Source organism: Carlito syrichta, unplaced genomic scaffold (assembly GCF_000164805.1).
Source record: "Carlito syrichta isolate Samal-C Ts95f unplaced genomic scaffold, Tarsius_syrichta-2.0.1 Scaffold304800, whole genome shotgun sequence".
Classification (NCBI taxonomy): domain Eukaryota; kingdom Metazoa; phylum Chordata; class Mammalia; order Primates; family Tarsiidae; genus Carlito; species Carlito syrichta.
In genome coordinates, this window is record NW_007248896.1 from 655,273 (window position 1) to 676,833 (window position 21,561).

The window sequence follows — 21,561 nt, forward strand, 5'->3', positions numbered from 1 at the left end:
CAATTTTCAGTACCACAATGTGTTTAAAGACATGCAAAGATATAAACAAGACGATTTGACTTCCAAGGACTTTCCCTATGAAATAAGTAGACAAAAATGCTTTACCAAGCATTATTTAATGGTGAGCATTCAGCAACATGTCGAATAGCTGAGGAACTGGTGCAACGGCCACATATACACACACTATGCTGCATCAGTAGTATGTGTATACCTCCATTATATACACATTATGCATGTATAACCATTATTTTATTACATGTAACTATAAATCAATATGCTAACAATGGTTTTCACAGGTATTTAGTGTGACTTATTTTCTTCCTTGAGCCTCCCTGTATTATCTGAAACTTTCAGTACATACACGAACTTCCTTTTGATTTTTAAAGTATGACTCAAGCAAAAACAATGGAAAGAATATTCAACACAGGATTTCTTTTCTTTTCTGCTTAGAGAAAAATTAGTCCTTGGAAAGTGAAGGAAAAAGGCACAGTTTAGCATTACTAAAGCAAAAATAAGAAGGAATAACAAAAAAATGAAGCTGAAAATTAAATCTTAAACAGGAGCTCTATATGACACATTAAGTTACTTGGTCTTGACATTTTTCTGTAGATGAGGAACAAATAAACAGTATCAAACAAGAGAAAGACATGTTCACATTTTCAATGCATATTATTGTTTAAATAAAACAGTAAAGCCGGGCTCGGTGGCTCAGCCTGTAATCTCGCGCCATGGGAGGCTGAGGTGAGTGGATTGCCTGAGCCTGCAGGTTCAAGACCCTGGGCAACTTGGCGAGACCTCATCTCTACAATAAATCAAAAATTAGCCAGGTGTGGTAGCACGCGCCTGTAGTTCCAGCTACTTGGAAGGCTGAGGTGGAAGGATCGCCGGAGCCCAGCAGGTCAAGGCTGCAGTGGCCGGGAGCGGCCACTGCACTCCAGTCTGGGTGACAGAGTGAGACTCCAACTCAAAAATAAATAATAAATAAATAAATAAATAAAACAGCAAAAAACAGAGGTAAGACAAGAATGAAAGTAGGGAACACAGGTAACCTACTGCAACAGTCTTCAAAGAAATAAGGAGGGCATGAACTAGAGCAGCAACATTAAAAATTTAGAAATACCTAAGTGGTAAAATGGTTAGAACTAGGGTTTGGCTAGATTTGAAGGCAAAGTCATAGGCTTTTGGCTTCAAAAAACTGAAAAACAAAAAACAGTCTACAGAAAAAAGGTAAAGATTCATCTTCTCGAAATAAAATTTTTCACACAACCTACACTTATACAAAGACTTCTCACTGTCCTTTTTAAAAAGTCTATAAAGTGTTTAGCCTAACACTGAAGGTCTTCCAAAGACAGACTGAAACTTAACTCCAACTTCATCTCCCACAACTTCCCTAAAGAAGCATATGTTCTAGTTAAACTGTGTCATTCTCATAAACATTCCCACCTCTGAGCCTTTGCTTTTACAGGTTGAGTATCCCTTATCTAAAATACTTGGGACCACCGGGCTCTGTGGCACAGCCTGTAATCCTACACTTTGGGAGGCCGAGGTGAGTGAATTGCCTGAGCCCGTAGGTTCAAGACCCGCCTGGGCAACTTGGAGAGACCTCATCTCTACAATAAATAAAAAAAAATTAGCCAGGCATGGTAGCACGCGCCTGTAGTTCCAGCTACTTAGAAGGCTGAGGTGGAAGGATCGCCGGAGCCCAGCAGGTCAAGAATGCGGTGGCCGGGAGCGGCCACTGCACTCCAGTCTGGGCGACAGAGTGAGACTCCAACTCAAAAAAAAAATAAAAATAAAAATAAAATAAAGTAAAATAAAATGCTTGGGATCAGAAGTGTTTTGGATTTCAAATTTTGTCAGATATTGAAATATTGCATTATACTTACCAGTTGAAGATCCCAAATTCAAAATCTGAAATGTTTCAATGAGCATTTTCTTTAAGCAACATTTCAACACTCAAAATTTTTCAAATTTTGAAGCAGTGGGGATTTTGGATTTTCAGATTTGGGATGTTCAACCTGTACCATTTTCCTACTGGAAATGCCCTTCCTTTCCCATAATCAAATTTCCCTGTTCTCTTCTTCCTCTCTGGCCCATTACTGCAGAAAGTACCAATTCTCGATCAGTATCTTTAACTTGATACCAACATCTCACATAAAATCAAAACTAATACTGATTTGACAAAATGCTTATAATGAATGCCTCCATTTTGGGATTTGACAAACCTAAAAAACTAACACAAAAAGTAAACAGTAATAACAAGTATGTTCTATTCAGAAACATCAATGAATGAGGAATTCAAAAAACTGAACTAAAATATCATTAAAATGCCAAAACTTTGTTTTATCCAAATGTCTGCTCTCCTTACTCTATGAGACTGGACTTTTACTTCCAGATACTGTCAATATACCTAATTTCTAGCAGCTAATCTTACCTCTTTCTTCTTTGTGTTTGACTTATATATACTAGACAATTGAAATGTCAAACCCATTAAAATCATACTTTAAAAAAACACACTATTCTAAGGGAAGTTGTAGAGTAACCCAGGAGAAAAGTGAATGAGTTTTATTACTTGTACATTTATGATATTATTTTTCTTGCTCAGAGGACACTTCTGTTTTGGTTCTCCACTACATTCTAAAGAGTTAATATTGTCAGAAAACGTCCACCACAGTGAGGTGTACCACTTAATGATCATCTCAACACAATTTTCAAGCAAACATTATACAAACTGGTAAAATATAAGAACTGGGACTCCTACCATCAAAGAGTTTACTATTCAGTCAATGTTAAACAGAATACTCTTCTAAAACAGTATAACATGAGCACTTTTTAAGCCATGCAGGACAACAGAAGAGATGATAACACAGCTGTAGAGCTGTTTTAATTAATTACAAATGACTGGGAAAAAACAGTAAATGATATAGAAACCCAAAAGAGAAGATCTTTTTTTTTCTCTTTTTTCCAGGTAAGGAATGGAGAAAATTTAAAAAAAAAAAAATTCTGAAAAAAATGTTCAACAAAACCTCAAGTGAGGTTGAACCTTTTGATCACAAAGAAGAAAATCTGGTGAAATGAAATTCCCAAAATTTTTGCTATAGTATCACCCACTGTTAAATTATTTCATGGTAATGTTTACAAAAATGAATATTAATACAGAGTTAAGACAAGGCTAGTATAAGCTACTTATCCATCTGTTTTTTAAAAATGTAAAACATTTACATAAAGAACAGAAAGTTTTCTTACCTTAAATATACCAACCCAATCTTTTGGATGTGGATGGATATATGGAGTTAAGGTGTAATGACATTCCAGGTGTGCATTAGGAAGATAACTCTTAGCCACATTTTGAAAGATGACATGGGCAAAATTGGAAGTCTGCAATGGGACTTCTTGAAAGGATGTCATTGTGAATCTGAAACAAGTAATTCACACAGGTTAAATGATACCAACCAACAAAAAAACTTACAACTTCAGAAAATAAATGACATTTAATCCAAATCACATGAATATTTACATATAATAATTACTGAGAAAATAAAGACACTTTTCAAATATTGAAACTTTAAAATGTGATTATATATAAAAATACAGACATACTGAGAAATAACCAAGTCAATACGGCTCAGAAAGTTATATGGAGTTAAAAAGTTAACAACAACAAAAAAAAGTCAACTCTCCTGGAAAGTCTCGTCCTCTGCTTCCATTTCAACAAAAGCAAATGAATCAGAGGTGTGTTCGTACACGCTGCCAATATAAACCTGCTGGACCCTAGTAACAGACACTAAAAAACAGGAGCAAGGACAGTTAAAAGCCAATATTTTATTGGTTACTGGTCAATTAACCTTTCCTTTCTATGTAGAACCCTTAAACTTCTTCATTTTCCTCCCTAACCTAGCCTATCCCATCCCTCTCTCCTCCTCTCCTCTCCTCAGGTCCTAGGGTCCTATAACTAAAACTGATGCTAACGTCTCTGTGCCTGCATTCCTGCTTCATGTCGTGATCCCTAGGACCAGCATTCCTCAACCCTGGTTACACATTAGAACCATTAGGGACCTTTAAAAAAAAAAAGAAAGAAAGAAAATGACTTTCTGGGAGTGGGGCTTGGGCATGTGCGCATATATGTGTGTAAATACACATATATTTTCCCCTCAGTCTCTCCAAGTATTTATTCTCAATCCTGTATGTAGCCACGACAGAGAACCACTATTCAACAGCCGAAATCCCCATTATCACCTCTCACTTATTTCCACAGATCCCAGACCCAGCCCACCTTATTGGGCTTCTGGTACGAGCTTGTGCAAATCTCTCAAACCATGTGAATCTTACTTGATCTATTAAAATAGCTCAGTTTATTTGTTCCTCTCTACCTATAACAAATCCATCATTGCATTCTGATTTCAATGACCCTACTTTGATTTCTAATACTCATGGACACTTTCCACATATTTACTGATTTAAAACTTACATTAAAAAAAAAATACAGTGTCAGCAAAATATATACGGTTGAAAATCTATTAGAATCCAGTGAATGCTCACTGGCTTAGTGAACACCAAGCACTGAATAGCAGCAGAATGGTGAAGTGGATTATAAAAGCTACACCCAAATGTTTCCCATATTTGGTGCTCTACTTTTGAGAAAAAGGAAATGAATAGGGATTTACTCAAAAAAGCAATCTGCAGAGTATGTCACAGGCTCAGTACAATCACTGATTCTACAGGACACATGAGAAACTATGACTGATCTTAGAACACTTGCTTCTGAGTCATTAAAACAGGAATCTCTGCACTAATGGGGAAAACTGGGGCCAAATTTTTGCTAACCAAATTAATCTAATTTACTTCATAAATCAATGAAGTTTTTACAGAGCAAACACAGCAATAAGACTCTTCTCATATTTTAGCCATTATTAAGAAGGCTTACTGCTACAAAGACCTAAGGTAGTTTGCTTTTACAACTGTTTCTTTTGCTGACCTGTTTGAAATACTATTTTTAAAGTTTTGAAATAATAAGCACTTTAGAAAATACCAACTTTTCTTCCTGAATCCCCTCTGCTTCTGTTATGGTCAAAGTCCTGCTTTCTTGAACAATATATTGGACATTCCATAAAGAGACTGTTGATCATGGACCTGGAAGCCATTGTGGTAGAATACCAAGCTAGTTGTCTGTTAGCCTCCTCCCATCTGAGCTGTGCAAGGATTTCAAGGCAAAGAGCACATTCAATAGCAATCCTTCTCAACCTCTGCACTAATCAAAGGACTTTACTACCAGCAACACTATTTCATGAAAGGACTTAACAGTAAATACGCCCCACCTCGTACCTAAAAGCCTTCAGAAAAAGGAAAAAGTAGTATTTACATATTATTGGAGGAAATCTGTCTAAATTGAAGTGTGCTTTCTCTGAGTTGTCTGAGCTAATCTGGGCCCTAGGAGGAGGTCATGACACTAAAGAAGTCACTAATGATGATCTCTTTTCAAGTCAGTGCCTTCACAAAGGGAAAACAAAAACAAAAACAAAAAAAATCACCAGTTCCAGTTCTTTTAAAAAATATTCCATAAGATACCAAAAGAGAAACTGTAGTTAAGTCAGTTGAACTTTATTCGCTACAACTCCCAAATCTGAGTTAAGAGAATCAGTAATATTTTCCTATGAAGGGAGCAAATATTCAGGTCTCTTTGAGAAAGATAATCAGTAAGGAGGAAATAAACTAGCTTGGAATAAGCTTCCCATGTTTTTAATTAAAACTGTTTAAAGATGAAATATTTTCCTTAAAATTTAACATGTCATTTCCTAAAGTAAACAATCAACAAAGCTGTAACTATTTCTTTATAAAACGAGGCAATAAAGCCAGGCATAGTGGCTCATGCCTGTAATCCCAGTACTTTGGGAGGCCAAAGAGAGAAGACTGCCTGGGCCCAGGGGTTCAAGACCAGCCTTAGGGTTCTTGGTGAGACCTCATCTGTACAACAAATTATAAAAATTAGCAGGGCATAGTAGCACGCGCCAGTACTTTCAACTACTTGGAAGGCTGAGGCCAAAGGATTACAGTAGCCCAGCAGGTAGATGGCCCAGTAACCCAAGCAAACCACTGCACTCCAGCCTGGGTGACAGTGACACACCAACCCAAAAAAAAAAAATAGGCCCTCTGTTTCTCCTTCAGTAAGGACATTGGTGTTAAGGTCGACAAACCTGTCAAGGACAATAACTACCATGGCCTTCCAATGCTTTGACAAAACCTCAGATACTGGCCTTCTAGGCGAACGTCTGCGGTTTCATATTGTTGGAGCATTCATTATATCCCTGGGGGTTGCAGCTTTCTATAAGTTTGCTGTGGTTGAGTCAAGAAAGAAGGCACCTGAGAAATTAGGATTCCATGAAAGACTGAGATGAGGAAGGCTGGTATCTTTCAGAGTGCAAAGTGATTTTTGGAATATGAAGAATTTCTTTGGGTTGAATTACATAGAAGTTTGTCACTGACCTGTGTTCCTGAACTATGAAACACGTTATGTGGGTTAAGTAATAATTTCTCTTGATAAACAATTAACAAAAACAAATAAATAAAAATGTCGATAGAGTTTAAAATTTGTTGAACCTCAATTACAACAGTTCTCTAAAAACCCATGATCCAACCTTATATTTTTTTTAGTTCATAGAAAAGTTGTTTAGGTATAAAGTAGCATAGAGGTATACACATATATTTGTATATGTTTATAAATGCATCAAAAAACTCAAAAAAAGTAAACACCATTGAGTTAATAGGCTTTACTTAAAAGGGATGTAGAAGAAGGAATTTTAAGGACTTTAACTTTTAACTCAATGTATTGAGTTTATTGTTTGAGTTTTTCTAAGCAAATATAAATGTATTATTTTATTGTTTTAAATAACTATATTAACATGAAATTTCACTTTTAAGCCTTCCCCCCAAAATTCAAGGTTTTAATAGAAAACACCAATATTACATTTTAAATATAGTACTCATGATGTTTATAAGTATGAAGAACAAGGTAATTTGTGATACTCCTATTAAGTCTTCATTAATCTTTAACATTCCTTCTTAAAATTTTATTGCTATTATAATTATAGAACTATTTTACAAGTCATCCCAATATCTTTGGTTTTACTTTTCTTATTAAAATACACTATAATTACTAGTAATAAAAAAAGTTAACATGGATGAACCCAATCTGAATATAATTACATCATGAATCAACCCATTTTAAATAGTAAAATAAAATGTCTAATTCCCACACAGTTTCTCTTTCTCTGGTTCAATATGAGAAACAGAGTGAAGAGATGCGCAAGCTTATTAAAATGTTAGAATTCACTGAGAATGTCAAGGTCATGCGAGAGTTGAGAAGTAACGTGCAAAGTCACTGCATCACCTTGTGGTCATGTCTGGAAGTGTAGCTTCTCACAGAAAAAGTGCAAACCTCACCTTAGTTGGAGAGAAGAAACACATCCCTACACACAAAGGGAAGGAGAAGGAAGTAGCTTTAACAGGCCAAATTCTGCTTCCCATTTCTTCAGAAATAGCAGCACAGTTAAGATGGCAAGCCCAGGATAAGTAAAAAATGTCCAGTCTACAATTAAGGAGCCAAATACATTTGGTTGTAAAGTGGTCTGAAATGCATACATATGCTGGCTACAGCATCCTCTTCTAGATTTCCTACTACATTCCCTAAAATTCTAATACCTCTAGAATGCCTTTATGTGTGCTGTGTGTAAACTGTGTATTATAAAATCTTTGGTCTAAACGTCAATTTTATTATTTTGGAAATGCATTAATGTCTTTAAAAAAGATAAAATACACATAGTGAGCACTCAAGTATCCAGCAAAACTAAACGTGAAGGAAAAATGCATTCCCGTGTTATCTTTACTTCCTCCTCTTGGAATTTTTTCAAGCCCAAAAACAGATCTGGCTTTTGTGGTAGTATTTTTCCAGTGACTCCTGATACTTATTTTACTTAACTTCCCAAAAAAACTTCAAGAAAGTAAACACCATAGAGTTAATAGTCTTTACTTATGAGGGATGTGTAAAAAGAAAATTTAAGGATTTTAACTTTTAACTCAATGTATCGGATTTATTGTTTGAATTTCCAAGCATATGTAAATGTATTATTTTATTGTTTTAAATAACCATGTTAACATGAAATTTCATTTTTAAGTCCTCCCCCCAAATTTTAAGACTTTAATAAAAAACACTCATGTTACACTTTGAATACAGTATTCACGATGTTTATAAGTATGAAGAGTAAGGTAATTTGTGATATTCCTATTAATAGCTTTCATTAATAATAACTCTTAATAATAGCCTTATTCAACATAGCAGAAAACAGACCATAGTAAGAACTTTTACACATCAAACATATAAAGTCAAATTAGGCTTTTTAATTTAGATAAATATTAAACATAATATGCCAGTCCCAACAATTAGAATTCAAAAAGAAATGAGGTATTTTGTTAAGTGTGATAATATGATTATAGTGATTTTATATATATATATATATTTTTTTTTTTTTTTTTTTTTTTTTGAGTTGGAGTCTCACTCTGTCACCCAGACTGGAGTGCAGTGGCCGCTCCCGGCCACCACAGCCTTGACCCGCTGGGCTCCGGCAAGCCTTCCGCCTCAGCCTTCCAAGTAGCCGGAATTACAAGCATGTGCTACCACACCCCGCTGATTTTTTGATTTATTATAGAGATGAGGTCTCGCTGCCCAGGCGGGTCTCGAACCTGCGGGTTCAGGCAATCCACTCACCTCAGCCTCCCAAAGGCACGGGATTACAGGCTGAGCCACTGAGCCCAGCTTATATATTTTTTAAAGTCTTTATCAGTTAGAGATGCTAAGCTAATTACAAGTGAACTGTCTTTACGTCTAAGATTTGCTTTAAAAACTCCAAGAGAGAAAATAAATGTTAGAGAGGGTAATTAAACAGGATTAGCTAAGTGTTGGTTCATTTTACCATTTACTCTTTTGTGTATGTTTAAATTTTTCCACAATAGAAAGTGAGCGAAACCAAAGCAAAAAAAAATGCAACGGATTAATACTCTTCATAGGACCTATTACAGTAGGAACATTGCATTTCAGAATACAAACACTTTGTGCCCTTAGAAATGTTGTAATTCAGGCAGTGGTTGCAGAGTTACTGAAAGTTTTTAAAGTCTTCAGCTTAAAAAAAAAAAAAAAAATTAACCTTTAAAATTATCTCCAAACTTTAGTCCTACAGAACACACAAAAATCTGAAAAGAAAAAATGTCTGGCATTCAAATAGTTCCCAATTACTCATACTTTGGCTCACACAAAGGCCCTCAACTATAAACAGATCTCTACTCCAGAAAAATGTTACCCGCAATCCTTCTGGGAGGCAGAAGCAAAGCCCCCAGTGTATTAATTTGCTCTCCAGCAAACATGGCTATCTCCAGAATCCTTTACACCTGAAAACACTCCACTCTGCCCAGGTGTCAACCACACCACTTTTAATAACGTCTCAGATTTTTTTATAAGTTGGTTTCTAAAATGCTATGATCTTTACCCATATATATTAGGGGAGAGGGAATTTGTATCTTCTTCTAAAGGTTTATTTGGGGCAAAATAAGTTTTAAAAAGTCAGAAATACATAAATCCCAAATTTTACATAACCATTCGAAAAGAATACAATCCAACATATTTCACTTGTAAGCTAATTCCCCCAAAGAAATATACAAGGAGTATCTCTGAGATCTTTCATAAATATTTAACATCATTAAAAAGGCTGTAACTTAGAATTCCAAAATGTCTTATTTGTTGTTATGACGCAGGTATTTACTAGTTAATTCTAAAAACATGGCTGCACTCATAATTGCAAACAGAGGTACGCACTTTCTAGGTCACTAAAAAACAAACACTACAATAAGATGTTCTCTAAAGTTTAACGATCAGGTTGCCAAAGGTGGGGGGGAGCTTAACATAAGTCATGCATAGCATAATTAAATAATCCTTCAAGAAATCAAGTGTACCCTTGAAAAGAACAGAACGAAGGAGAAAGCCTGGTCTCAGCTCCTTCTCTGAGTCTCAAAGCACTCAGAACAATCAGCCCAATTTTAAACTAAGGTTAATTTTAAATGATCTCTTTAAATGCTTTTGGAATTGAGCACCAAAATTATAATTAGTAACTGTCTGTGAAGAGTTCGTAGAAATTCTACTGTAAGATTTATTTTCATCTAAATCCCAAACACAATATCCATACATACATATTCGGTAAAACCGATAATCTAATACTGTATATGTATAAAGGCAAATGCCACCGCGTTTTCAAACAAGTTTTATAAAAATAATATGTAATAAATATTTATCAATAGACACGCACACACACACCAGCTGGGTTCTATTAGATTTCTCAAGCGACAAGCGCCGGTCGAGGCTTGTTCACAACTTGAGAACCTGCGGAGCGCTGGAGGAGGGAGAGTTCTTTTCTTGATTATGAAATCAAGAAAACTTGAAAAGCAAAAAAAGACGTGACTCTCAGATGATTTCTTAAAACACGCTTCAAGCACCAGGGGCCCCTCATAAAGAGATGAAGAGCTCGTTGCGTAGCCCAGGTGAAGCACAGCTAACTCCGCCCGCGGCCTCCGATGTAGGCGGCGCGGGGAGGCCCCGCCTCTTCGGCGACTCAAACCAAAACAGTTGGGTTTCTCCGCAGAGGCAAACGCAAGCGTCCTTTCCCGGCTCGACCTACATGTTTTCCCGAGCTTACCTACTCCAGGGGCACACATAAGGCCCTCAAAACAGGCTCCCCTGAGTTGAGCCTTGGACACGAGAGGTTTCTTTCTCGGGGGTCACTGGCATCACCCCCCCGCCCCCGCCAAAAGGCCCCCGTCCCACACGTCTCCCCCAAATCGTAAGGCCTATCCCGCAGGCCTCCCCGCCGTGGGGGAGGGTCACCAGTCGCTTTTCTAGTACCCCACGGCGAACCTGAGTCGCCCACACTCTCGTCACAATCGCAGTTCGGGAGGGAAGGTCTGTCCTCGGGAAGGAAAACAACGTCACCACGGAGACCATTCCCGAGACCGGCCAGACCCCCGAACTACAGGGACTGAGGGGCGTAGCACGAGTCCCCAAAGCGCCCCCGCCTGGGTCCGCCCGCACACGGCGCCGGGGTCGGCTGGGAAGGCGCCTTACCCGGTGGGAGGGCTCCCGAGGCGAGGCAGAGCGTTAGGCAGGCTTCCGATCCTGATCCGCCATCAGCCGCCGAATCCCTTCCGCCACTACAGCCTCCCAGCAGCGACCGGCTACACCTTCCCTCAGAGCTGAGAGTCGGTTACGTCACTTCCGCCCGCGGGGCGGTCTTGGCCACCGTCGCGGTCGCGTCTGATCCGCCCCATCCGCGGCAGCACCCCCCGCCCTCGCTCCCTGCTTGAAGACCCGAAGCCGGTGCCGAGCCGGGGTTTGCGCTCCGTCCTGCTACTTCTGTCTTTTTCTTGGTCCTTGCCGTTTTCGCTCAGCAACTTCATCATGACAAAAGAGTCCATTTGGATTTAATTTTTTATTTTATAATTATTTCAGCATACGAAATAGGGAGACACACTGGAGAGTTAGGTAACTTACTAGCAACGCGGAAAGGGTAGCCCAAGGGTCTATGGGTCGCTGCCTGGGTTCTTAAAAAGTTTGAGCTCACCCACCTGTAGATAAGAGAACCAGAGAAGTAAAGAGAGCGAACTCACGGGCAGGGCTGCAGCCCCTAACTCCACGGCCCTCCCTCGACTCCTCCTGCTCCAGTCCTTTGCTTTTTAAACGATGAAGTTTTGTTCGCTAAGGTCTCAGTTTCTACTAGGAGCTTTTCGACTCTAATGCTCCCTGATTCTGTGCGCTCTTGCTCCGGCAGTGGCCTCTTTCCCACGTTTCTGGGCTACCCTTTCCGCGTAGCTAGTAAGTTACCTAACTCTCCAGTGTGTTTCCCTATTTCGTATGCTAAAATAATTATAAAATAAAAAATTAAATCCAAATGGACTCTTTTGTCATGATTAAGTTGCTTTTTTTTAATCCGTATTCTTTGGGTGCGTCAGTTTGTCCCGTGTTCTCTGTTAAATTGCGATTTCTAAAATCACTTTTGACTGCTGAATACCCTCCTCTCTTAGTCGTTTAATGTGAATCCTGACTCTACGGAAAGGGTATGTTCTATTCGAATTCATCATATTCCTGTGCTGCCATAAAAGTCTGATAAAATTTGCAATACCACCAGTGAAGAAAGGATAATAAATAAAGTCGCGTTAAATGTTGAAGCACCTTCTAAATACAAAACAGACAAATCCTCTTTGCATATGCTTTCATCTTACACATATTTAAGATGACGTTAGGTTTGATAATATTGATAATATAGGTTCTCAGTATTTACTGATTTGATTCCTATGTTTTGACGTTTTTGAACTTGTTCTTGTGCTGTATATTGTACTTGATCATAGAATTTCAGAAGAACCTTCACAAGTCATTTAGTCCCAATTTTCTTCTTTTACAGATGAAAAAAATTGTGTAAATAATCAACATAAGTAATCACGAGTGTTACTGGTGGCAACCTTCTAGTAGTAGAAATAACTGCCCCTTAAATATGTAAATATGGCAGTGAACTTTATAAACACGGTTTTTCAGATGTCACTCTAATTTTTAATCACATTACTTATTTACATGTGGTAAATAATTGCCACTGATTTTCAATTAATGAAATCAGAAAAACAACATACTTAAAACCATCATTGAAAAACATTTTGTACAGGTGTTTTTGTCTTGTTACTTTTAATAATTTATTGAATTTTTAGGCCTTATTTTCCCCAAGAAGCTGTTTGTTTTGGAATTTTAACTTACTTTATTCATTTTAATTAGGATTCCTTGAATTTTTAAGTCATGTTTTGTCTACCAACATAAAATAGTACTTTACTGAATTTTTAAAAAATTAGCTAAAGTAATAGCCTGTTATAAGTATGGCAGTGTACTGAGGCTATAAGCATATGAATCCGCATCCTTTTTATGAATCCTTTCTGCCAGATGGATTTCAGAATTCAAAATTTTGCCGACTTTAGAGAGGACTTTAGAGTGCTTTATGTTATATGATATCCCACAGGGTCTGGGGCAGTATCTGTAATCAAGTTAATGTGCTTTCAGGAAAATTATGAATAGCACCCTAAGTAGTATAAATAAATAGTCTCACTACAGTTCAGATCAGGTTTTGCAACTTTGCTCTTGGTTTCACATCAAGTTAAGTTTTAATGACAAATGAGTTAGGACATATTTTGCCTCAAAATGTTAGGAAATTTTGATTTTCAGAGCTTTTTGGATTTCAAATTGGTGAATAAGTGATTATAGACCTATTCAAATAATTATTGGAAAGCAAATCAGTGAGTAACCCACGATATTTTTCTGGAGTAATTACAGTTTCAAGTATTTTGTAGGCAGTTGTTCTGACCTATATTACCTATCCTTTGCTTTGATTGGGAAACTATGCTGATTGTAAGAGACACTGTCCCTTTATTAGAGGAACTTAGGATAGCAAAGAGAAGAAAAGAAATAACCCATGAAAATTTAGGTAACTAATGTACAAAAATGAATAATAAGATATTTAGAGATGAGGGCACTTAGTACAGACTTGTGTTAGCAGTAAGCTTTTCATGGAGGAGGCAGACTTTGACTGTTAAAGTTAGAAGGGGTTTTGATGAAGAAACTGAGGAGGAGGAACTTCCAATCAGGATATAAGAGCTTGGGGAAAGGAGTTAGGTAGAAAGGAGACTATTAGCCAAAAATAACATTTCCCATTTATGGGGGGCACCATACTTTCTAAGCACTGTGCTAGATGTTGAGGTTGTCTCTACTTCTCATAGCAACCCTGTAAGGTATTCTCCCCGTTTTGCTGGGGAATGTGGGCTCAGAAAGTTCTAATAACTTGCCTGTGATCACTAAAAGAAAGAACCAGACTGAAACTCAAGTCAGACTCCAAAGTTCATGCATTTCCCATCATCATGTCACTTCTTAGTGCATTTTGTTCATTTACTATGTGCTCTGGGAAAAAACGAAGAAAGCATGAAAACTGCTTAAAATCTGGTCAAGATATTACAGGATAGTATAAAGTGATATCGAATAGTTAATTCTGAAAATAGCAAGACTTTGTAAAAGAGATTGGTCTCTAATCTTTGAAAGAGTGACAAGAATTGGGTAGAGAAAAGGCCTGCATAGTGAAAAAAACAAAAGGGATAATTAGTATAACATGTACTGAAAATTTTTTTAGAGTTCAAATAGGTATGTTTTATGAGTAACATCATTACAGGTTTTAAAAGCCAGGCAAATGAGTTGTCCTCAACTTTAAGAATTCATATTCAAGACTTCTTTGGCTATACATGATTCCTTAAAAAAAAATTTTCATAAACCATTGTTTTAAAAACAGCTTTTTTTTTTTTTTAAATGATGGGACATTAATGATGGTAGGTTTTAAATAGGCAGAGAGAGAGAAGATTCGAAATGCTCTAAAATAGGGTTATTTTCTCTTTTGCTGTTAGATGTTATTGATGACTCCTTGTTGCTTACTGATTTCCAACCTTTACCCACCCAAATGCTTGTAAAAACCTTTGACCCTTTGAGGTACATGCCATTTAGTTATGCCCCCCTTCCCTCCCTGTAGCTGTCATTTGCTGATCTCCAAGTCACTCTTGCTCATTCCTTGAAGACTGTCACATAGTACACAGTCTCCCTGTGCATTCCAAGCCCTTCAACATCTACTTGGATGAGATTAGTTAAAAGGTCAACATTCTGACCTTTTCATTTCCTGAATCTCTCATTCCAGTAATTTCCTTTACTCCACTCCACTCAAAACACCTATTTCTGTGGCATACTTTGGATCTTGCCATTTTTGAAATCAAGCATCCTACGGTTTGACCACAATGTCCTATTTTCTAACTTGTTTATTCAATATGCCCATTATAACAATTTTAAAAACTCATCAGAATCTCTAATACATTGAGCTTTCTTTTAATACTTTCCTCAGTATCCAACTTCAAGTCTATGAACTCTCATTTCATTAATTTTACTCCCAATAACCTAAATTCCCTTGACTTCACACATTAAGCACATCAAGTTCAATTTTCTATAACAAATGTTATATAAATTTTTATAACAAAATTTTCCTGTGGTCATCATATGCTTTGCCACTAAAGTTTATGTCTGGAAATACTAAGTGAAAACTTTGAAGTTAAAGTTGAGTGTCTTGGGAATTTTCCTGCACTATCAAAAAGAGAAACTATGATTTATGATATTAAGATACAGATCCTGCAGAGGTTTGTACTTTAGGTCAGAATGTTGTACTTTAGTAAGACCTTTGCCCTACCTTCCTATTAACAGTGTTCCTTGTTCCTTGTGCAAACTGGAAGGTCACTAGAATGTAAATATTCTCTAACCTCTCTCCCTTATCTTACTGAGAAGAGTAATAGCCAGCATAGTGCTTTGAATTCTTGAGGTACTTATGTCAACAAGATTCTTCCCTCTCAGTGTTTCATATTAAATATTTTTGAGTTACTCGCATATCAATGGCACTTAAAGTTAATAAAAATTCTTTTAAGAAACATTAAGGTAATCAGCAGGCTGTACACAGTGGCTCATGCCTGTAATCTCAGCACTTTGAGAGGCCAAGGCAGGAGGATTGCTTGAACCCAGGAATTTGAGAACAGCCTGGGCAACATAGCAAGACCTCGTCTCTACAAAAAAATCTAAAAATTAGCTGGGCATGGTGGCGCACTCCTGTAGTCCCAGCTACTCAGGAGATGGAAGCAGAAGGATCACTTGAGCCCAGGAGGTCAAGGCTGCAGTGAATTGTGATCATGCCACTGCACCCCAGCTTGGGTGACAGACACAAAAATAGTAATAATAATAATCTTCAAAGGTCTAATGTTAACAATGCCTAAATCAAAGTTTTCAGCTGAAATGTGTTTTTATTTTCATAGCTCTCAACCCCTCCCACCTTCTCAGGAACCTTACATGATCTCTTTTTTATATTCAAGCCCCCAATGTTCACTGGATCTTTCCCATTGTCTTTTATTTATTTATTTATTTTTCTATTTATTTTTTAATACATATTTTTTATTTTAAAATTGTGGGGTATAGATAAGGGTTACATATAGAAATATGCTTTGTGCAGGTACCCTTGTTGATGAAGTGTGCCCCCCATCCCCAGACAGATATTGACTACTGTTAATCCCACCTCCCTTCCCCTCCCTGTCCTCCCCATAGTTTCCTGCCACTGTCAATCCTCTTCTTATAGTATTGCGATAGTTGTTCAAGGTCCACTTATGAGTGAGAACATGTGATACTCAGATCTTTGTTTCTGTGAGAGATTACTCAGTATTATAAACTCTAATTCCATCCAGGTTGCTGCAAAATTCATGATTTTATTCTTTTTTATGGCTGCTTAATATTCCATTGTGTATGTTACCACATTTTTTTAATCTGGTCCTCTTTTGATGGACAGCATGGTTGGTTCCATGATCTTGCTATTGTGAACAATGCTGTGATAAACATACGTGGGCAGGTATCTTTTTTATAGAGTGATTTGAGTTCTTCAGGGTATATTCCCAGTAGGGGTATTGCGGGGTCATATGGAAGGTCAATTTTTAGAGCTTTGAGGAATTGTCACACTGATTTCCACAGAGGCTGCACTAGTTTACACTCCCACCAACAGTATAGAAGTGTTCCCTTTTCACCACATACTCTTCAGCATGTTATTTTTTGAGTTATTGATAATGGCTATTCTGACTGGAGTTGGTGGTATCTCAGTATAGTTTTAATTTGCATTTCCTTGATGACTAGTGAAGTTGAACATTTCTTCATGTATCTGTTTGTCGCTTGTATGTCTTCTTTTGAGAAGTGTCTGTTCATGTCTTTTGCCCACTTTGTAATGGGATTGTTTTTATTCTTTTCAGCACATTTGAGTTCTTTGTAGAGCCTAGATATTAGGTCTTTGTCGGACATGGAGTTGGCAAATACTTTTTCCCAGTCTGTAGGCTGTCTCCCTGCTCTCTTGATGGTTTCTTTGGCTTTGCAGAACCTTGTCAGTTTAATGAGGTCCCACTTGTCAATTTTATCACTTATGGCCCGTGTATTTCAGTTTTTACTCAGAAATTGGATGCCAGTGCCAACGTCCATAAGGGTGTGTCCTGCATTTTCTAAAGTTCTTATGGTTTGAGGTTTTACATTTAGGTCTTTGATCCATTTAGAGTTAATTTTTGTGTATGGGGATAGATAGGGGTCTTGTTTTAATCTTCTGCATTTGGTCAGCCAGTTTTCCCAGCACCATTTACTGAATAGATTGTCCTCTCCCCAGTGGTGGGTGATGGAGGCTTTATTGAAGGCGAGTTGGTTGAGAAATTGAAGTTTTGCTTCTAGAATCTCAATTCTATTCCATTGGTCTATATGCCTGTTCTTGTACCAATACCAAGCTGTTTTGATTATTGTAACTTTATAGTAAAGTTTAAAGTCTGGTAGTGTGATACCTCCTGCTTTGTTGTTTTTTTTTTGCTGAGGATTGTTCTGGCTATTCTTGGTCATTTGTGTTTTCATATGAATTCCTGTATGGTTTTTTCTAGATCTGAGAAGAATGTTGCTGGTAATTTGATGGGTATTGCGTTAAATCTATAGATTGCCTTAGGTAAGATGGACATCTTCACAATGTTGATTCTTCCAATCCATGAGCATGGGATATTTTTCCACTTGTTCGTGACATCTTTGATTTCTTTGAGCAGTGTTTTGTAGTTTTCATTGTAAAGGTCTTTCACATCTCTGGTTAGGAAGATGCCAATGTATTTAATTTTTTTATGGCTATTGTGAATGGGATTGTGCTTTTTATTTGGGTTTCTGTTTATTATTGGTGTAAAGAAATGTGATTGTCTTTTGCACATTTATTTCCACATTTAAGTCTCCCCTGAGACTTTGCCAAAGTTCTTTATCAGTGCAAGGAAGTTTTTGACAGATTCTCTTGGGTTTGCAAGGTATACAATCATGTCATCTGCACAGAAAGATGACTTGACTTCCTCTTTTCCTATTTGGATACCCCTGATGATCGCCTTCTCTTTTCTGATTGCTCTAGCCAGGACTTTCAATACTATATTGAATAGGAGGGGTGAGAGTGGGCATCCTTGTCTTACTCCAATTTTCAGGGGAAATGGTGCCAATTTTTGTCTGTTTAGGAGTATGATGGCTGTGGGTTTCTCATAGATGGCTTTTACTATTTTGAGGTATATTCCACATATGCCTAGATGTTCAAGGGTTTTTATCAAGAAGGGGTGCTGTATTTTATCAGAAGTTTTTTCTGCATCTAATGATATAATCATGTGGTTTTTGTTTCGACATCTGTTGATGTATTTAATTACATTTATGGTTTTATAAATGTTGATCCAGCCTTGCATCCCAGGGATGAAGCTTACTTGGTCATGTTGGATGATTTTTGAGATGTGTTGTTGAATCCGGTTTGCTAGGATCTTGTTGAGAATTTTAGCATCTATGTTCATCAAAGATATTGGCCTGTAGTTCTTTTTCTTTGTTGGGTCTTTACCTGGCTTTGATATCAATGTGATGTTAGCTTCATAAAATGATCTGGGGAGAGTTCCATCTTTCTTAATTGCCTGGAATACTTTCAGTAGGATTGATATCAGCTCCTCCTTAAATGTCTTATAGAATTCTGCTGGAAAGCCCTCTGGTCCAGGGCCTTTTTTTTTGTAGGTAGTTTTCTTGTTACATAGTCAATTTCCTTGATTGTTATTGGTCTTTTTAGGGTCTCGATTTCTTCTTGTTTCAACGTAGGCAGGTTGTGTGATATCAGAAAGTCCTCCATTTCCTTAAGGTTTTCAAGTTTGTTTCATACAAGTGTACATAGCAGTCTCTAATGATCTTTTGTATTTCTTCAGGGTCAGATATGACTTCATCTTTCATGTTTCTGATTGTGTTTATTTGGGCTTTTTCTCTCTTTTTCTTGATCAGTCTAGCTAGGGGACCATCAATCTTGTTTATCCTTTCAAAGAAAAAGCTTTTTGTTTCATTGACTTTTTGTATTATCTTTTTGTCTTCTGTGTCCTGGATTTGGGCTTTTATTTTGGTGATCTGAATTCTTCTGCTGAAGTTAGGGTTTTGGTGGTCTTGCTTTTCCAGCTTCCTTAGGTTATTTGTTAGGCTGTTAATTTGTGATCCTTCCGTTTTCTTCATGTGCGTTTGTAGAGATATGAATTCCGCTCTTACTACAGCTTTCATGGCATCCCAGAGATTTTGGTAAGATGTGTCTTCATTTTCATTTGTTTCCAGGTATCTTTTAATCTCTGCTTTGATTTCATCATTGACCCAGGAGTTGTTTAGCATCATGCTGTTTAGTGTCCATGTCTTTGTGGGTTTGGGAGACCCTTGTTGGTGTCGATGTTTATTTTTATTCCACTGTGGTTTGAGAAGGTACATGGCAAAATTTCGATCTTTTTAAATTTGTTTATGCTTGATTTATGGCCAAGTATGTGGTTGATCTTAGAGTACGTTCCATGTGGTGATGAGTAGAATGTTTATGCTGTGGTCATTGAGTGGAGTGTTCTGTAGGTATCAATTAAGTTCATTTGGTCAAGAGTCACATTGAGGTTCTGGATCTTGTTGCTGATTTTTTGTCCTGATGATCAGTCTAGGGTTGTGAGTGGGGTATTAATGTCCCCAGCTATGATAGTGTTAGAGACAATATCTTTTTTGAGTTTACCTAGAAGCTGCTTTATGAAAGTTGGTGCTCCTATGTTGGGTGCATATATGTTTAGGATGGATATTTCTTGTTCATGGATTGAACCCTTGATCGTTATGTAGTAGCCTTCTGTATCTTTTTAAATTTTTGATAGCTTAAAGGGTATTTTGTCTGAGATTAAGATTGTAACTCCTCCTTTCTTTTGTGTTCCGTTCACCTGAAAATTTGTTTCCCATCCTCTTACTTTGAGTCTGTGAGTGTCCTTTCTAGTGAGATGAGTCTCTTGAAGGCAATATATTGTTGCTTGGTGATATTTTATCCATTTTGCCATCCTATGTCTTTTCACTGGTGCATTTAGTCCATTCACATTCAGTCTAATTATTGAAATGTGAGAGTTGATCCTTATCATAAGGTTCTTACAGAGTTGTTGTTGTTGTTGTTGTTTCTTTGTTGTCTTTCTTTTGGTTTGGGGGTTGGTTCATGTGGTTTTTTTTATTATTAATCAATATTTTTAATTTTGATATTGTGGGGTACAGTTAAGGGTTAGGTATACAAATACATTTTGTTCAGGCACTCTTGTTGATAAGGGATGTCTCCCCTTCCCCAGACAGATATTGACTACCATTAATCCCACCTCCCTTCCCCTCCCCCCCATAGTTTTCCACCACTGTCAGTCTTTTTCTTATAGTATTACATGTTCAAGGTCCACTATATGAGTGAAAACATGTGATACTCAGATCTTTGTTTCTGTGAGAGGTCACTCAGTATTATTGACTCTAGTTCCATCCAGGTTGCTGCGAAGTTCATGATTTTGTTCTTTTTTATGGCTGCATAGTAGTCCATCATGTATATGTACCACATTTTTTTAATCTAGTCTTCTTTTGATGGATAGTATGATTGAGTCCAGGTTCTTGCTATTGTGAACAATGCTGCGATAAACATATGTATGCAGGTATCTTTTTTATAGAGTGATTTGAGTTCTTCAGGGTATATTCCCAGTAGGGGAATTGCGGAGTCATATGTGAGGTCGATATTTAGAGCTTTTAGGAATAGCCACACTGTTTTCCATAGAGGTTGCACTAGTTTGCACTCCCACCAACAGTGTAGGAGTGTTCCCTTTTCACCACACCCTCTCCAGCAACTGTTATTTTTTGAGTTATTAATAACTGCCATTCTGACTGGAGTTAGGTGGTATCTTAGTTTGGTTTTGATTCACATCTCCTTGATGATTAGTGAGGTTGAACATTTCTTCATGTGTCTGTTGGCTGCCTGGATATCTTCCTTTGAGAAGTATCTGTTCATATCTTTTGCCCATTTTATAATGGGGTTGTTTGTTTTTTTTCTTTTCAGCACGTTTGAGTTCCTTGTAGATCATGTGTGTTTTTAACCTTTTTCCTGTACTCTTGTGAAAAATATTTTTGTTCTTTTTTCCTTTTCTTCTGTGTTCAATACTTTCTTAAGTGTTTCTTGTAGAGGTGGTCTGGTGACAGCGTAAGTTCTTAGGAATTGGATATCTAGGAAAGATTTTAATTCTCCCTCACTGATGAGGGTTAGCTTGGCTGGGTAGGTTATTCTTGGTTGAAATTGTTTATCTTTTAGAACTTTGAAGATAGGGCTCTAAGCTCTCCTAGCCTGAAGGGTTTCTGTAGATAAATCTGCTGCTATTCTAACTGGTCTTCCATGGTAGGTAATCTGACCTTTTCTCTTGCTGCCTTTAGAGTTTTTTCTTTTATACCTACTTTTAGACAAATTATTATGTGTCTGGGAGTTGGTCTTCTCATTTGTTGTCCTGCAGGGATTCTCTGAATCTCTTGTGTTTGAATTTTTGCATCACTGATGAGATGAGGGAAGT

General features: G+C 37.3%; 1 protein-coding gene across 5 annotated transcripts in view; it reads right to left on the bottom strand.

Moving 5' to 3' along the window:
* Positions 1–11,326, bottom strand: part of TAX1BP1 (Tax1 binding protein 1) — a 95,050-nt gene extending 83,724 nt beyond the window's left edge. For all 5 annotated transcript variants that reach the window (XM_021713913.1, XM_021713912.1, XM_008060990.1 and 2 more), the window contains exons 1-2: positions 11,159–11,326; positions 3,247–3,415 (exon numbers count right to left, since the gene is read on the bottom strand). In XM_021713913.1, the coding sequence (XP_021569588.1) occupies positions 3,247–3,408 (162 nt within the window). In that variant the 5' untranslated portion in view covers positions 3,409–3,415; positions 11,159–11,326. The remainder of the gene's footprint in view (positions 1–3,246; positions 3,416–11,158) is intronic.
* Between the last annotated feature and the right edge of the window lie 10,235 nt (positions 11,327–21,561).